The sequence below is a fragment of the Nannospalax galili genome, unplaced genomic scaffold (assembly GCF_000622305.1).
Source record: "Nannospalax galili isolate Female #2095 unplaced genomic scaffold, S.galili_v1.0 scaffold1408, whole genome shotgun sequence".
Taxonomy (NCBI): Eukaryota; Metazoa; Chordata; class Mammalia; order Rodentia; family Spalacidae; genus Nannospalax; species Nannospalax galili.
The window spans coordinates 352,014-369,528 of NW_008357131.1; the positions used below are offsets into that span (position 1 = coordinate 352,014).

Consider the following 17,515-nt stretch of genomic DNA (forward strand, 5'->3'; position numbering starts at 1 on the left):
AGGCTGACTGCCATGACCAACTTTGGACATTCAGTCTTTTAAAAATATATATACTTTTTTTTAATGCGTTTGAGTGTTTTGTCTGCATGTTTTTTAAATATTTATGATTTTCTTTTGGGGGGGTCTTTTTGAGACAAGGTTTCCCTGTACCCCCAGCTGGCCTGGAACTCACTGTGTAGACCAGGCTGGCCTTGAACTCACAGAGATCAGCCTGCCTCTGCCTCCCAAGTGCTGGGATTAAAGGAGTGCACCACCACACCCGGCTATGATTTTTATTTTATGTGTATGAGTATATTGCCTGTATGTATGTGTGTGCACCCGTGTCATGCAGCTGTCATGGAGGTCAGAAGAGGTCAGAAGAGGGCGTTGGATTCCCCTGGAAATGGAGTTAAGGACATGGAGTTAAGGAGCCGCCATGTGGGTGCTGGGAGTCGAATCTGGGTCCTCTGCAAGAGCGGTCAGTGCTCTTAATGGCCGAGTCATCTCTCCAGCCCCGAATATATATACTTTCATTCTTTGAAAATGTCATACATGTATACAATGTGTTTTGATCATACTCAGCCCCCTCCACTCCTCCCAGACTCACTCCAACTTCATGTCCTTGGTTTATTTTTACATTTGTGTGTTGTTTGTGTGTGGGTACAAATGCCATAACATGTGTGGCGATAAGAGGATAGCTTTTAGGAATTGGTTCTCTCCTTGCACAGTTGGTTCCAGGGATTGAACTCCAGCTCTATGATAAGTGTTGTTACCATGGAGTCCAATTTGTGCAGCCCATATACTCATGGGTGTGGGACCATCCATTGGAGCAGGGTTGACCTACCAGCAGCCACACTCTTAAAGAAAACTGATCCCTACCAGAGCAGCTCCCAGTTGTCAATAGCTCCTTAGCTAGTCATGGAGGCTTGTGTACCTTTCCCCCAGCCATGCTGGAATGTTGACAGGAGTGATCTTGTGAAGGTCTTTTGCAGACAAGCACACTTACTCTGCATTCATGTGTGCAGCATGAATGTCATGTCCAGAAGGCACTGTTTAGTCCTGGACCTTTCTGACTTCTGGCTCTTAGAATCTTTCTACCCACTCTTCCATGACAGTCCCTGAGCCTTTACGGAAGGAATGTGTAATATCGATGTCCACTATGTCTGAGCACTCCACAGATGCTTACTCTCTGCCTTTTGGCCCCTTGTCTTTAGGTTAACCACTGTCCCTCTGTACAGTGAAACTTCCCTCATGAGGTTTGAAAGCTGCACTAATCTGTGGGTATAGAGATATGAATTTAAAGGGCAGTTTGATACTATGGACATTCAAACTTAAAAAATATTTCGTTACAATGTGTGATAGGTGTGCCATTAAGTTGCCATTGGGTGATAAGGAAGAGTTGGAGGACATGCACAGAGGGAGAAGGGAACCAGAGAAGTGCCATCAACAATGGATGGTTTCTCTGATCATAGCCATATCTAAGACTGAACCACCATGGATTTGACTTCAAATGTTATTGTCTTTACATAAATATCTATCTTAGCCTCAGAGGAATAATCAATACAAATCATCATCCTCACCTCATATTCACTAAATGCCTAATTTTTTGTGTGTGTCTTTTTGAGACAGGGTCTCCCCATAGCCCCAGCTGTCCTGGAACTCACTATGTAGACCAGGCTGGCCTTGACCTCACAGAGATCTGCCTGCCTCTGCCTCCCAAGTGCTGGGACTACAGGCATGTGCTAGCACTCCCGGCTAAATGCCTAATTATTAAAATGCACTCAGAGCTCTTTTCCTCTGTTGGAACACTGCTTTCCCCTGGTCTGCTAATTTGCCTCAGACCCTCTGCAGGGTCACACCCTCAAATCTTATTTCCACCAGTGGATTCTTCATCCTGCTCTGAATATCAGCCTTTTCCCTTGCTGCCATTTCCCCATCCACCTCCCATCTCTCAAAGCACATGAACCCTGAGCAAATTTCTCCACAAAACCCCACTTCTCCCACTCCTCACAGATTCCAAGACCAATCCTTCTCCTGGGATTCTTGGAGACCCAGGGCCCACTTCAAGTCCCAAACCCTCTTCCCATTACCTGTCTTAAGGTGTGAGGCCAAGATTCCTTCTTCCCTGTCTTTAATATTTACATTGGCCCACTGGCCTCAGATTCTCATCAATTCCCTAAAGAGTTGCACAGCATAATTTTTATTATTGTTGTTGTTATCATTATTATTATAAAACAGTAACATATTCACAGCCATTTAACTTGTTTGTTGAGCATCTACTATATGCCAGGTTCTAAATTCTAGGAACACAGCCATGGAGGAAAAGACAAAAATCTTTGTCTTCATGTAGTTACAGTCCAGCAGGAGAAAAGGCAGGTAAACAAGGGAGTAGACAAGGGAAAGGGAAGAAGGAGAGAGGGCCCATGACTTCAATTTTTCTGGTAGAAAGAGAAAATATTTTAGTCAAGTGGTCAGGAGGCGCCTCTCTGAGGAGGTAGACAACCTAAGAAATGATATGAAGTCAGCTATGTGAAAAGAGACAGGAAAGCTGAGGGAACAGCAAGTGTAAAGACTCCGAGGTCAAAATCAAGGTCAAGGGCTAGGGGTGCCTCTCAGTGTAGAGCACCTGCTTCGCATTCACTCCACTCCCCACACACTCAGAGCCAAGGATTATAAGAGCAGCTGAGACTAATAAGTGAGAGTTTAGGTGGTGTTCTGCGGGTGATGGAGACAGTGGACAGTGAAAGAGTCCCTGAACACAGTGCAACTCATGACAGCTTTCCAAGCATTTCCCATGCACATAGCTGCTCTGTATGCTCTTCTGACTTCCTGAAAGGCAGGATTTTTTTTTTTACAAAAAACTTTATTGAGAATTTTATACATGAATATAAGGTGTTTTGATCAAATCCGTGCCCACTCCCTCCTCTCCAACATTCCCCCCTCTGAAGATGTAACCCTAAAATCTTTTAAGGATTAGATACAACCTCCCAAATACTTTTGACATTTTTGGCCTTTGGAACAGAGTATGTTGCTAACAGGCCCAAGGACATTTTGACTTTTAGCTGAGAAACTGGCTTCATTTCTTTGGGGTCTTTTTACCCTATCTGCCTAACCAATTCATACCTCCTATTCTTATCACACCATCCTCTGAAGGGGTTGCCTAAATTGCCAATAGGGAATAGGGACACCGACCGCTCTGGCTTCTTCCATGCTGAACAGGGACGCAGATGATGGTAGTTATTTCATGCAGAAGGGACTGCTGTATAGCATCCTCTTATTAAAAGGACCTGTAATTTTAAAGGATTTGGAGCTAGGAGCCACATATGAGGGAGAACATACATCGTTTGTTTTTCTGAGTCTGTGTCACTTCACTTAGTATAACAGTTTCTAGATCCATCCATTTACCTGCAAATGTCATTATTTCAAATTTCTTTACTGCTGAATAGAACTCCATTGTATAAATACACCACATTTTTGTTAACCACTTGTCAGTTGAGGGACAATTACATTGCTTTCATCTCTTAGCTATTGTGAAAAGAGCAGCAACAAACATGGTTTTACAAGTGTCTCTACAATAGGATGAGTTCTTTGGGTATATGCTAAGGAGTGTTATAATTGGGCCATATGGTAGGTTCATTTTTAGGATTTTTTTTGTAGTTTTCTTTTTTTCCAGTTATTTATTTAATAACCACATACTTAGAAGAAACATTTCATTACAGCAGCATTGACAAATTCAATAACAATTTTCTGAGCTAAGATGCATCTTTTTCAAAATTGGCTGTAAAGTTTTAGGTTTACAGTTGAATTATTATATACAATATTGTACTCAGTATAAACCCCGGGAGAGAGAAGCCTGCGGGTCGGAGAGAGTGAAAGGCAGTTTTTCTTAATCCTCCTCCAAACAAGAGGAGCCTGCCTTCTTGCCTCCTCTGAGAAATTTTCTAAGGCCTCCGAAGACAGAATGGAATACTGTCTAGGTTCTCACAGGACCTGGCACAACCTTATCAGGTGACTATATCCTGCTATTGGCAATTCTCTTTTTCCCGCCCACTGAGCAGGGGAAGTACTGCATCCATTCTGGGTGAACTTCAAGTGTTGACACAGAAGCCACCAAGGAGATACTTGACTGATGGCTTACTGGGTGGGACAAATGAATGAGCTCTCCGGAATGCAGAGCCGAACTCTGACAGATTCCCCAGTCCAACTGCCAGAGACTTTCTACTCCCTACCACCATCTCTTCCCCATCAAAATCTTATCAGTTCTGTGTCCTATTTCCGCAGGGTCACCTGGTTGGCACTGAACTTCTAAAGCAACTAATGTAGTAATTTCAGGCATGGAGCCAAGTAGGGGAAAAAGGAAAGACTGAAAAACTTCTAATATCCAACTTCACAGTGAGTGCTCTAGTTACCCCCAAAACTTTGACTTCACTTTGGAGGAAGGGAGAACAAAATGAGGGCCTACAAGATGGCTCAGCAGTAAGGGTGCCTGACACTGAGAACTGACTCCTGCAAGTTGTCCTTTAACCGCCACAGGCATGAGTGCATGGCCCACCAACACAATCAATAAACGTAATTTTTAAACCTTTTTTTCCTGGGACAGGGTTTCACTATGTAGCCCTGGCTAGCCTGGAACTCGGTATGTAAACCAGGCTGGCCTTGAATTCATAGAAATCCACCTGCTTCTATCTTCCAAGTGCTGGTATTAAAGGTGTGTGCCGCCATGCTTGGCTAAAAAAGACATGTATACAGTTGTCGGTGGTGACTATGCAAGTACCACGTGAGAACTCAAAAAGGCCCTCTCTGTGTACCAAGGAGAAAGGCCTCCAGAGAAACAAAGCCTACTAGCAACTTGGTCTTTGACTTCTAGCTTCCAGGACGCTGATAAAATAGATTTCTGTTGGCTTACTTCGGTGGTATTTTGCTAACAAACTAATGTAGTGATTAAGATCAGAGGTTTGGAGCCAAGCCAAGAGACCCGAATTTAAAGCCTGCCTTTATCTCCTATTAGCACATCATCTTGGGCAAGTAACTTTCCTTCTCTGTTTCCCACAGGTTAACTGGGTTTCTATAAGAATAAAAATGGTTAACAAGATATTTAAGCTGTGGTTATAGCTCAGGGTAGAGCACTTATCAGTATGCATATGACCCTGGGTTTGATAACCACCACCACATGTACAAAAGCAAACAGGAAAACTGGTACACAGTAAGTACTCTACAAACACTAAATTTTGCTTTTCTGGGCAAAAGCAAATAAACAAGCCTGCCCTGAGGTACTTAGAGTTATGCAAAAATTAAAATGGGTCACTAGCAATGTTCCTATTGTGGCAACTCTTTGCCTTTAGCACCATGGGAGGTTTAATCACACTTTCCAAATACCCTGTTTCGATCCTGGGCCCCATGTAAGAACTCAGTGACTCCATGGGAGTGGCAGATGACATTTCTAAAAGTTTTGCTTAGCACTTTTTCAAATTGCAGAGAGAGAGAGAGAGAGAGAGAGAGAGAGAAAGAGAGAGAGAAGAAAGAGTTTGAGACTGGGTCTTATGTAACCCAGGTTGCCTCAAACTCACTCTGAAGCTGAGGATGGCCTTGAATTCCTGACTCATTTCCATCTCTCAAGGGCTGGGGTTACCAAATTAGTTACATTAAAAAAGTTTCCTGTTCTCTAGCTATTTTCTGGCTTTACATTTTGTATTCACTATTTTTACTTGAAAACCTATGCCTGAATCACAGTAATCTGAATTATTTATAATCTATGTTGATTTGTTGATTCTTCATGTTGTGTTGGGAACCTGATTATCTCTATCTCTGACCATGTGCTGGTCATCATCTGTGAAAAATTATTTTGAGGGTTTCCTGAAGCAAGAGACACAGGATATGTTTTTCAGATTAGCTTTGCATCTGCTGGGTTTTTGTTTGTTTGGTTGGTTTTTGTTTTTTGTGTTTTTTTGAGACAGGGTCTTGCAAGATAGCATACACTAGAATCAAGTCCGTGACCCTTCTGTCTCTGCCTCTCAGGAGTGCTGAGAGTGCATGTGTTCACCACCACAGTTGGCATCATTTGAGACCTACCAGTCTGTTCTCCTTGGGGTGCAAAAAAGACTCATTAATGGTTACGACTTCCCAAGAAAAATCTTTAAAAAAAAAAGAATGTATCTTTCCACTGTTCCGGTCAGCCCCTGAAGCAGCCTTTTCTGGGGTTCCTTGAGGCTAGTGGTGTGGGTTCCACAATGGTTTCATGTAACATTAGACTGGAAGATGAAATCCTTTCGGGGGAGGGGACTCAGCTTAACCTGAGGAGATTCTGATGTAAGTTACTCCACTTTGGGCAGGCCCTGGACTTTAACTTCTGTCCCTCTTTCCCTGTATCTGATAACTGAAACTCACATTTTCAGTATTTATGGAATCCCTCATGTCCTGTCTGTTCAAAGCAGGGTCTTGTTCTGGTGTGGATTCTGTATAGCTGTGGTCCGTGGTCCACCTCATCCTCAGTGAGTCCTCCAGTGCTCTTTATTAGGTCCTGTCTGATTTCCTCAACACCATGTGAGCATATATCTGCTCCATATCCTTCATGGCAACAATAGTGAAGGCTATTCCCTGCTCATCTGTATTGCTGTTGAGTACTAGCAAGATGCACTCGAACTTCTCAGGGGTCACTGAATGGAGACCCATTCAACACCTATAGGCCATCCACTTCCCATAGGAAAAAAGATGGCAGCAGTGTGTAGGCTTCAGAAGAGAATATTTTTACAACATAGTCATTTTGTAACAACAACACAGACATAGTGACAGTAACTGTTTTCTTGTGTGTGTGAATGTATGTATGTGTTTGTGTACATGTGGGTGCATATGTGTGTGCCAGTGCATATGCACGTGTACATGTGCTTATGGAGGCCAGAGGTCAACTTCAGGTCTGTTCCTCGGGAACTGTCCATCTTGCCTTTTTGAGACAGCATGTCTCACTGGAACCTGGGGCTTACTGATTAGGCTACGTTGACTGACCCATAAGCTCCAATAATCCCATACCTGTCTCTGCCGCCCCAGAACTGGGATCATAAACTTGCACCACCACACCCAGCTTTTTATGTGTATTCTGGGATTGAATTCAAGTCCTCAGGCTTACATGGCAAGCACTCTGCTGATCTGGCTATCTCTGTAGCTTGCCCACCCCATGGGATCTCACATATCCCAGGCTGGCTTAGAACTCATGATACATATAGCTGAGAGTGACCTTGAACTTCTGAGACTCTTGCCTCCACCTCAGGAGTCCTGGGATTACAGGTATACACACAACCACACCTGGTTGATGAGGTGGTAGGGATCAAACCCAGAGATTCCTGTATGCTAGACACTCTACTAACTAAGCTACATCCCTAGTCCCCCAGTCACTATTTTCTAAGAGACTATTCTTAGAGAATTAACTGAATAAACTAGTTGATCATAAAAGAAAAAAGAAAAATCCTGTTTTGGCACATTTCTCTTCCTTCACTGTCATCTGACACTGTCCTTTGATACCCACCCAGGAAATATCATAGGTAAATATCACATAGCCCAAATATCAGGGGATATCCTCCCAAGTTCCAGCCACCACTGGATGTGTGACTGTTACCTAATGGCAATTCTACACAGTAACATTATATGTAAATGTTACCCATCAATGTTCTTGGGAGTGGTATCTCAAAATCTTACTGTTTCAACAAGCACGTGTTGAGTTCCAAATATTGAATGCTGAGGTTACACCAGAAAACAAGACAAACAGCTTTCTATCCCCCATGGAACGAACAGTACAGTAATGATGATGACACTGAGCATGTAGCAACCATTTCAAAGTATGAAAAGGTTTATGGAGGAAAAAACAACAACACGGTGATGAGAGTGAGTGGCCCTACTTTCAGTGAGATATCCTGGAAGGCTTCGCTGATTTGGTGGTACATGAGCTGACACCTGTAGATGCATCAGACATATGAAGGGTGAGTGATGAATTCCAGGCAGGAGACTAAGAAAGGCAGAGGGGTTCTTGGCACACTCAAGAAACAGAAAGTAGGCCATTTTCATTGGAGAGAAGGTAGAGTGTAGAATGGGAGGTAAGGGCCACGAATAACGTAAGTTCTTCTGTGGGCCGAGAAAGACTGGATTTTAACAGTAGCCTGTAATTCTGGCACATGGGAAGTAGAGGTAGGAGGTTTAGGAATTCAAGGCCAGCCCTGGGCTACATGAGATTCTGTCTTTTTAAAAACAAGCAACAGGGAGAGAGATGGCAGAGTAGTTAAGGGCACAAACTTCCCTTGCAACAGACCTGAAGTCAGTTCCCAGCACCCACATCCTGTGGCTCACAATCACTTCTAATTCCACCTCCAGGGAATCCGATGCCTTCAGTCTCTGTGGGCACCTTCTCTCTCTCTCTCTCTCTCTCTCTCTCTCTCTCTCTCTCTCTCATAAAGCTTTTGGGGGGGGCAGGGGTATTTTTGAGACAGGGTCTCCCTTGTAGCCCCAGCTGTCCTGGAACTCACTATGCAGACCAAGCTGGCCTTGAACTCACAGAGATCCGCCTCCCTCTGCCTCCCAAGTGCTGGGATTAAAGGCGTGTGCTACCACGCCCGACCCTTAAAAATAAAGCTTTAAAGAATCTAAACAGCAACAGCTTTTGGGGGGGGCAGGGGTATTTTTGAGACAGGGTCTCCCTTGTAGCCCCAGCTGTCCTGGAACTCACTATGCAGACCAAGCTGGCCTTGAACTCACAGAGATCCGCCTCCCTCTGCCTCCCAAGTGCTGGGATTAAAGGCGTGTGCTACCACGCCCGACCCTTAAAAATAAAGCTTTAAAGAATCTAAACAGCAACAGCAGCAAAAACAACAGTAGTAAGTGAAGGCCATCAAGAGTGCCCTGCTTCAAGCTCTGAGAAGATGGTTGTTAATACCGGCTAGGCATCCACAGTGTCATGTGTAGAGATGAGGCCAGTGCCAACTCCCAAAAGTCGCCCATTGAAGAAAGCAAACCCCTTTCCACCCCGAGAGGAGAACCGAACTTGTCCCTAAGAAAACTGCCTTCTGATTGGGCGAATCCTGCGTGAGACCCGCCGAGTCACTGCGATTGGTTACCAAGTCTCTTTCTCTTCCAATCTGACAGTCCGAAGACAGAGCGCGCCCGCCTCCGTGTAGGCGAGCTCGCTCTATGACTGGTTCTCCGTGTATGAGTGACGGCTAACTCAGCCCATGGATACAATTATGGGGCGGAGCTCCCGTGCAGTGGGCTGTGCGCCCGGAACCCGGCGCTGTCAGTGCGCGTCCAGCACAGATCCGGGATCCTCCAGTGCCATGGCCGACCCGTCGCCGCTGCAGGCCCTGCTCCGGGCTGTCAACACGCTGCTGCGCAAGCGCCGCTACCATACTGCACTGGCAATTATTAAGGGCTTCCGGAACGGGGTCGTGTGAGTGGGGCTGTGGGGTCCGGCCAGGGCTGAGGGTTGGGTCTAGCGAGGGTCGCGAGTTCGAGACCCGGTGCCACCGCGCCGCGCGTCCTTGAGTAACACTTGTGTGTTTGTAGACCTCGGTGCCTCATCTGTGCAGCGGGAGTGAGATTCTGGATTCTTAACACCTTGTCAGTTCTGAGCCCGGGTTCCCAATGTCCAGGTTCTGGGTCTTCCGTGCTTTTCAACCTGGCACTCTTGGTTTGATTGCCGCCTGTATCAACACCTGTAAACCTCATTTGGGTCCAGTGCATCCCATTTTGCTGTTGTGCCCTTTGGCCTATTTGGCTTTAGTGGCACTGAAAAAAGAAACTGGACTTTGCAGGTGGTCACCTATGGCCTCGGCTGCCCCTGTTAACCTAGTGACAGGCTAGCTGACATCCTGCTTCCCCCCTACAACACTCCACTTAATCCTAATTTTCACTGGGAGTTCCTGGGGTGTGACAGTGAATGTTTTTTGTTTGTTTGTTTTTTAAAAAAAAGCTAATAATATTTGCTGAACAAATTAACCTCAGTTCCTCATATGAAGAGGAAAGGAGATCTTGGAGTCATTGTGCTTGGCTGGTACCTGGAGGGGACCTCATCCTTTTTTTAAATTCATTTTTTTTTAATGTGTATGCGTGTATTCCCTGCATGTAAGTAAGTGCACCCGTGTCGTGCAATGCCCGAGGAGGACAGAAGAGGCTGTCAGATCCCCTGGAACTGGAGTTACGGACAGCTGTTAGCTGCCATGTGGGTGCTGGGATTCGAACTCGGGTTCTCTGGAAGGGCAACCAGTGTTCTTAACTGCTAAGCCATCTCTCCAGCCCCTCTTTTTGATCCTTTTTATTTTATTTTTGATCCTTTTGAGACAGAGTCTCCCTGTAGCCCCAACTGGCCCAGAACTGGCTATGTATATGAATGTATTGCCTGTATGTGTGCCCTGCATGTATGTAAGTGCACCTGTGTCATGAAATGACCAAGGAGGTCAGAAGAGAGTGTTGGATTGCCCTGGAACTGGAGTTATGGATGGTTGTTAGCCTCCTTGTGGTTGCTAGGAATTGAACCCTGGTCCTCTGCAAGAGCAGCCAGCATTCAACCACTGAGCCAACTCTCTAGCCCCTCATCCTTCTTTAAACTTCATGCATTAACAGCCAATTATTGAGAGGCTACTGTGCCAGAACTGGCAGTGAGTCAGGGTACAAACTAAGGTCTGTGTTCCCTTGGAGTTGGCATTCTTGTGGCAGCAGAGCCTGGTGGTGAGCATGTGGACTGTCAAGATTTAAATCCTTGTGCTAGTTGCCTATGTGATCTTGAATAAGATTGATTCTCTCTAAACCTCACTTTCTATAAAATGGGTCCCTGGAGTACTTATATGATACTGTTGGAAGAGTCAGTATGTGTGAGACTCAGAGCAGAATACCTGGTGTGTGTGTGTGTGTGTGTGTGCCTGTGTGTGTGTGCCTGTGCGTGTGTGTGTGTGCCTGTGTGTGTGTGTGCGTGTGCGTGTGTGTGTGTGCCTGTGTGTGTGTACGTGTGTGTGTGCCTGTGTGTGTGCGTGTGTGTGTACGTGTGTGTGTGCCTGTGTGTGTGTGTGCGTGCGCGTGTGTGTGTGTGCCTGTGTGTGTGTGTGTGTGTGCCTGTGTGTGTGTGTGCATGTGCGTGTGTGTGTGTGCCTGTGTGTGTGCCTGTGTGTGTGTGTGTGTGTGTGTGTGCCTGTACTGATGGCTGTTGTGATAGGCACATGATGTCTATTTGGCTCACTCACCCTTTTCAGATATCTGCTTAAGTGTCACCTCCTCACTGAGCCTATCTCTGAACTCTCTACCTTGCTTCCTGCTTTTTTCTTTATAGTTCTTAATATTGTCTGACACAAAGTAACCTTATTTTATAGTCCATCTCTCCCACTAGAACTAGTGCATCATCAGCCAGGGGTGATATCACTACCTGTAATCTCAGCACCCAGGAGGCTGAGACAGGATTGCTGTAAGTTTGGGGCCAGTTTGTGTTATACAGTGAGTTCCATGTTAGCCTGGGCAGTAGTGTGAGACCCTGTCTCAAGAACAACATGACGTGCTTCACAAGGACAGAATTTTTTTTTTTTTTTTTTTTTTTGCCTATTTTGTCACTCGGAGTATCTTAGCACCCATCATTTAATAGGCTCTCAAATTTTTCTTGAGTGAATGTTTACAAAGTAGAAGTTGCTCTTGACCATGCTTTCCAGATAAGAAGACTGTGTGTGGCTCAGAGAACTATACACTTTGCTCCTGGTCACATCATGTCAGGGATACAGCCAGGATTCAAGCCCAACCATACCAACCCTAATGCCAGGCTCTTGGCTTCCATGGACACTCATTTAGGAAGAAACTGGTTCCTGCTGGATCTGCCAGATCATATCAGCCACTCTTTGGTGTGACCAGGATGGGATGATGTTACCAAGGTAACACTGGATGAAGCAGGAACCAGCTCCAGTGCCAGTAGGCATTGCCCAATATGGGCTTTGTAGACTTGCCCCCACTCCAGTTCTCCTGTGCCCTCTTTAGTGAACCTTCCCAGTCAGGGCAGAGGTTTTCTGAAGTCAGGTCCTTGGGCTCCAACCCAGTGCTTTCATTTAAAATTTTGACTGTTTAGCTAGGTGTGGTGCAATACACTTTTAATCCCAGCACTTGAGAGACAGAAGTAGGTGGCTCTCTGTGAGATGGAGGCCATCCTGGTCTGTGTAGTGAATTCTAGGCCAACTAGGGCTACAGAGAAACCCCATCTCAAAAAACCAAAAAGTAAATAAACATAAATAAAAATAAAAATTCAATGTCTCTTCATCTCTTGTGGCTCAGTTTCCTACTCTAATGAGTAAAATTTTTATTTTATGAGTAAACTCAGCCAATCTGGACTGCTCTATGGCAAGGATCTCATTACTTGTTAGTGACTCAGGTGCTGGGCCCATCTATAAGGACCTTGAGTCCAAGGTGGGAGTCTGACAAATTACTATGACAGGGCTGGATATAATAGCACACACTTGTAATCCTAGCACCTGGGAGGATGAAGCAAAGACTGTGAGTTTGAGACCAGCCTGGGATGAATAGCAAGATCTGTATCCAAAAAATAAACAATGCAAACACCATGCCAGCGCCAAGTAACAGGAATGCTGTTCAGGGGTGATGATGGGGACATGTTGAAGGCTAAATTAGAATTTTTTAGGGAGGAAAGGGTATCTCAGACATGAGAATGTCTTGAACAAAAGCCTGGAGGTGGAAAAGAATATGCTGTTTGTGAAGAGAGGTCATCCATTTAGAGAGGCCCACTTGGATGACTGAGATGATTGACCTTTGTGAACATTTAATTCACCCCTAAATATTTCATGAATTTTACTGGTGTGTGTGTGTGTGTGTATGCACCCATGGGTCTGCTCATGCACATGCGTGCCAGTACCTGTGGAGGTCAGAGGGCTATCTTGGTGTTATACCTCAGATGCCTTCTACCTTTTGTTTGAGATGGGGTCTCTTAATGGCTTGGAACTTCACCAAGTTGGTCAGCAAACTCCAGGGATCCACCTATCTCTGCTTCTAATCTCACCATTGCTGGGATTATAGGTGCCCGTCACTACCAAGCTTTTTACATGGGTTCGAGGGATCGAAGTTCAGATCCTCATACTTCCAAGACAAACACTTCACTGACTAAGCTATCTCCCATCCCCTATTTTTATTTTATTTTTTTAAAAAAAAAACAGGGTCTCAGCCGGGCGTGGTGGTGCATGCCTTTAATCCCAGTACTTGGGAGGCAGAGGCAGGTAGATCTCTGTGAGTTCAAGGCCAGCCTGGTCTACATAGTGAGTTCCAGGACAGCTGGGCCTATAAGGAGACCCTGTCTCAAAAAGACAAAAACAAAAACAAAAAAAACAAAAACAGGGTCTCACTATGTAGCCCAGGTTGGCCTTAAATTCACAATCTCCCTTCCTGAGCCACCCAAATTCTGGGATTATAGGTATGTGTCACTACACCTGGCTCTGCCCTCTGCCCTCGTAAATATTTCATGCAAAACTGAACTCTTACATTCCAGCTTAAATATTTCAACATGAACCTGTGAGGTTTGGTTTTGTTTTTGAGACACGGTCTCACTAATAGCCCAGGCTGGCCTCGAATTCACAATCCTCCTGCCTCACTCTGCTGAGGGCTAGGATTACAGGCCTGACATAACAAAGTCTCCTGAGTTTGAGGACTTCAAGAAGGGCTTGGAAGATATAGGGAGTTGAGGACAGTTTGTATCTGGGATAAAAGAAAGGCTGGCTGGAGTAGGCTTAAGGCCTGTCTGTACAGGACAAAAAGATAAGGCTTTGGAGGTGCTGGGGGAAGACAGGTCACAAGAGTTGAGGTGGGGGTTTAGGGATTCCTAATCATTGCCAGGCAGAAGAGAAGAGAAGTAACGCAGTGTGACTTCTGCAACAGTAACACCACTTAAAAATTAACATTTTAAAAAAAGGCCAGGCGTGATAGTATATGCCTTTAATCCCAATACTTGGGAGGCAGAGGCAGGTGGATCTCTATGAGTTTGAAACCAACGTGGTCTACATAGTGAGTTCCAGTCCAGCCAGAGCTACATAGTAAGATCCTGTCTCAAAAAAAGTTTACATTTTAAATTCCTTTCTTTTTTTTTTAAATTTGAATGAGTGTATTGCCTGCATGTATGTGAGTGCACCCGTGTCATGCAATGCCGCGGAGGTCAGAAGAGGGCTTCAGATTCGCCTGGAACTGGAGTTAAGGACAGTTCGTAGCCGCCATGTGGGTGTTGGGAATTGAACCCGGGTCCTCTGCAAGAGCAGTCAGTGCTCTTAACAGCTGGGCCATCTCTCCAGCCCCCTAAATTCCTTTCTTAATTTTTTTTTTAAAAATTAGATAACACATTCACAAAAGACATAGCTCAGAGGTAGAACATATGCTTAGCATTCATGAAGCCCTGAGTCCCATCCCCAGCTCTAAAATAAAAAGTTAAGGGGGTAGGCCAGGCATGGTAAGAGGCAGGTGGGTCTTTGTGAGATGGAGGCCAGTCTGTCTACATAGCAAATTCCAGGCCAGCTGGGGCTACAGAGAGACCCTGTCTCAAAAACAAAATAAAACAAAACAATAAAAAAGAATGGCTAGAGAGATGGCTCAGCAATTAAGAGCATTGGCTGTTCTTGCAAAAGACCCAGGTTCAAATCCCAGCACCCACGTGGTGGCTAACCACTGTCCGTAACTACAGTTCCAGGGGATCTGGCACCCACGTCTGACCTCTATGGGTACTGCACGACACAGGTGTACTTACATACATTCAGGCAAAACCCATACACATAAAATAAAAATAAATTTTAAAAATTAAAAAGTTATAGAAAATATCCTGTCACTCAGGCCCTCTTCATGGAGACATTCCCCATTGTCCAGTCTTTGATGTCTTCTTACATGTTGTATGCACATACAAATACATCTCTCCTCCCCCATACCTTTAATGTGTTGCTTTCAAAATAATCTTGGGTTTATAGAAGACTTTCCTCACTTTACACAGTTTTTGTTGTGGTGCTAACACTTTTGGACACCTTGTTCTAATAAATCCCACAGACTCAACCCCAGTGCCAGCAGGCATTGCTCAATGTGGGCTTTGTATGTCTGCCTGCATCCAGTGCTCCTTGTGCACCTCAGTGGACCTCCTCAGTCAGGGCACACACTTCCTAATTCCAGTTCTTTCATTTAAAAATGGATTGTCCCTTCATCTCTTCTGTCTCAGTTTCCTACTCTGTATTGAGAATGGTAAGCTCATAAAGCCACCTTCTTCCTCCAACTTCCCTCTCTCTCTCTGTGATATATTTGTACATGTTCATGTGGGTGTGTACATGAGTGCATGTGTGGAGGCCAGTTGTTTACTCTGTTGCTGCAGAGGATCCAACACCCTCTTCTGACCTCCACGGGTATCTGTACACACACACACACACCACACACACACACAAATAAAAGTTGGGTGTGGTGGTGGTACACACCTTTAATCCTAGCACTTGGGAGGCAGAAGCAGGCAGATCTCTGTGAATTCGAGGTCAACCTGGTCTCCATAGTGATTTCCAGGACAATCAGAGCTACATTTAAAAGGTGGGGGGGCACACATACACATAAATAGAAATTTTGAAAATCTTTTTAAAAAGTCGGGCATGGTAGCACCTGCCTGGTACTCAGAAAGTAAAAGTAGGAAGATTAGGAATTTGGGGCCAGCCTGGGCTACATGAGCACCTCTCCTCTACAACCAAAAATAAATAAGAAATGAGCTAAGAATTTTTCATGTGTTGCCTCCTTTTTTTGTTTGTTTTGAGGCAGAATCATATTAATTGGCCTGACTGGCCCAAACTTGCTACATAGACCAGGCTGGTCTCAAACTTGTGATTTTTAATGTTTTTAATTAATAAATTAATTTTTTTTTTGGTCTTTTTTGAGACGGCATCTTCCTACAACCCCAGCTGGCCTGGAACTCACAGAGATTTGCCTGCCTCTGCCTCATGAGCGCTGGGATCAAAGGTGTGCACCACCACGCCTGACATAAATTCATTTTTTATAAATCTAAGCCCTCCTATGTATGATACTTGGAAAAATGAACATTTGAAATAGGGAGAAAGGGCTGGAGAGATGGCTCAATGGTTAAGAACACTTACTGCTCTTGCAGAGGACCTGAGCCTGGTTCCCAGTATCCATGTAGGGAGCTCACAACCACCTGTAACTCCAGCTCCAGGGGATCTTCAGGGTACCAGCAGTCAAATGTACACATACCCCCCACACAGACACATATACACACATAAAATAAAATAATAGAATCTTTAAAAATTATTTATTTTTATTTTATGTATATGAGTGTTTTGCCTACACATCTGTAAGTGCACTCATGTGTGCAGAGGCCACAGAAGCCAGAAGAGGGCGTTGGATACCCTGGAACTGGAATGGCCAGTTGTTAGCAGTGATTTGGGTGCTGGGAACCAAACCTGGGTCCTCTGTAAGAGCAGCAAGTGCTCTTAACTGCTGAGTCATCTCTCCAGGCCCCAGATAATAAAATATTTAAAATAATAAAATTAGGGGCTAGAGAGATGGCTCAGCAGTTAAAAGCAATGGCTGCTCTTGCAAGGGACCTGGGTTCGATTCCCAGCATCCACATAGTAACTAACAACTGTCCATAACTCCAGTTCTAGGGAATCCAACACCCTCTTCTGACCTCTGCAGGCATTGCATGACAGGTGCACTTACACACATGCAGTCAATACACTCATACACACAAAATAATAATAATATAATAATAATAATAATAAAAATTGGGAGGTCATAATATGCTACTTGACTTTAGAGAATCTGTTAGCTTTAAGATAGATCAAACTGAAGGTAGAACTTCTTAGAAATTAGCTTCCCTCATGAGCAAATTAATAGCTGTGCTAGAATCAGCGAGTATCATGTAGAGTGCTGGAACCCTTCAGACACAGTCCCTGTCCTCAGAGCCCGCAGTTCAGCAGGATGTAATAGGATAACAGGATGGAACATTGGGAAGAGCTGAGTAAGAGAGAACTTTGGAGTCTTTGGTAAGGAAACTTTTGCCCAAAACCTAGTCTAAAAGGTCAGGAAGCCTTTACAGAGAAGCCCAGGTAAGCCTGCAAAGCTAAGGGAAAGGTGGTTGGGTGAGGAGCAAGGGAAAAGCCTGTGAGGAGGAAAGAGCAGCTGCATGAAGGCTTGGCGGCAAAGCAACTGCTGAGTTATGAACTCAGGCTAGTGTGGCTGGAACAGAAGCAGACCAGCCAAGAGAGAGGCAGGAGAGGTGAGCACAGCCAAGCCCTGTGTACTGGTCAGGGTTGTGATGAGGAACCTGGAGTTTAGCCTGGAGTTGATGCTATGAGAAGCACAAAGATGTTGGAGGCTTTGGGACTGTTCGCTTGTTTTGAGACAGAGTATTGCTATGTAGCCCAAGCTGCCTTCAAACTCATAGTCCTTCTGCCTCCCAACTATTAGATTACAGATATGTGCTGCTATATCCAGCAGATATTGGAAGATTTAATCTGGGAATGACATAATGAAATATATATATATATATATATATATATATATA

The 17,515-nt window shown here is 44.7% G+C and overlaps 1 protein-coding gene across 1 annotated transcript in view; it reads left to right on the plus strand.

Annotated features, from left to right (window-relative positions):
• Window positions 1-9,240: 9,240 nt before the first annotated feature.
• Pxmp4 (peroxisomal membrane protein 4) overlaps window positions 9,241-17,515 on the plus strand; it is a 38,995-nt gene continuing 30,720 nt past the window's right edge. Inside the window, exon 1 of the mRNA XM_008855055.3 lies at window positions 9,241-9,403. Coding sequence (XP_008853277.1) covers window positions 9,291-9,403 — 113 coding nt within the window. The 5' untranslated portion in view covers window positions 9,241-9,290. The remainder of the gene's footprint in view (window positions 9,404-17,515) is intronic.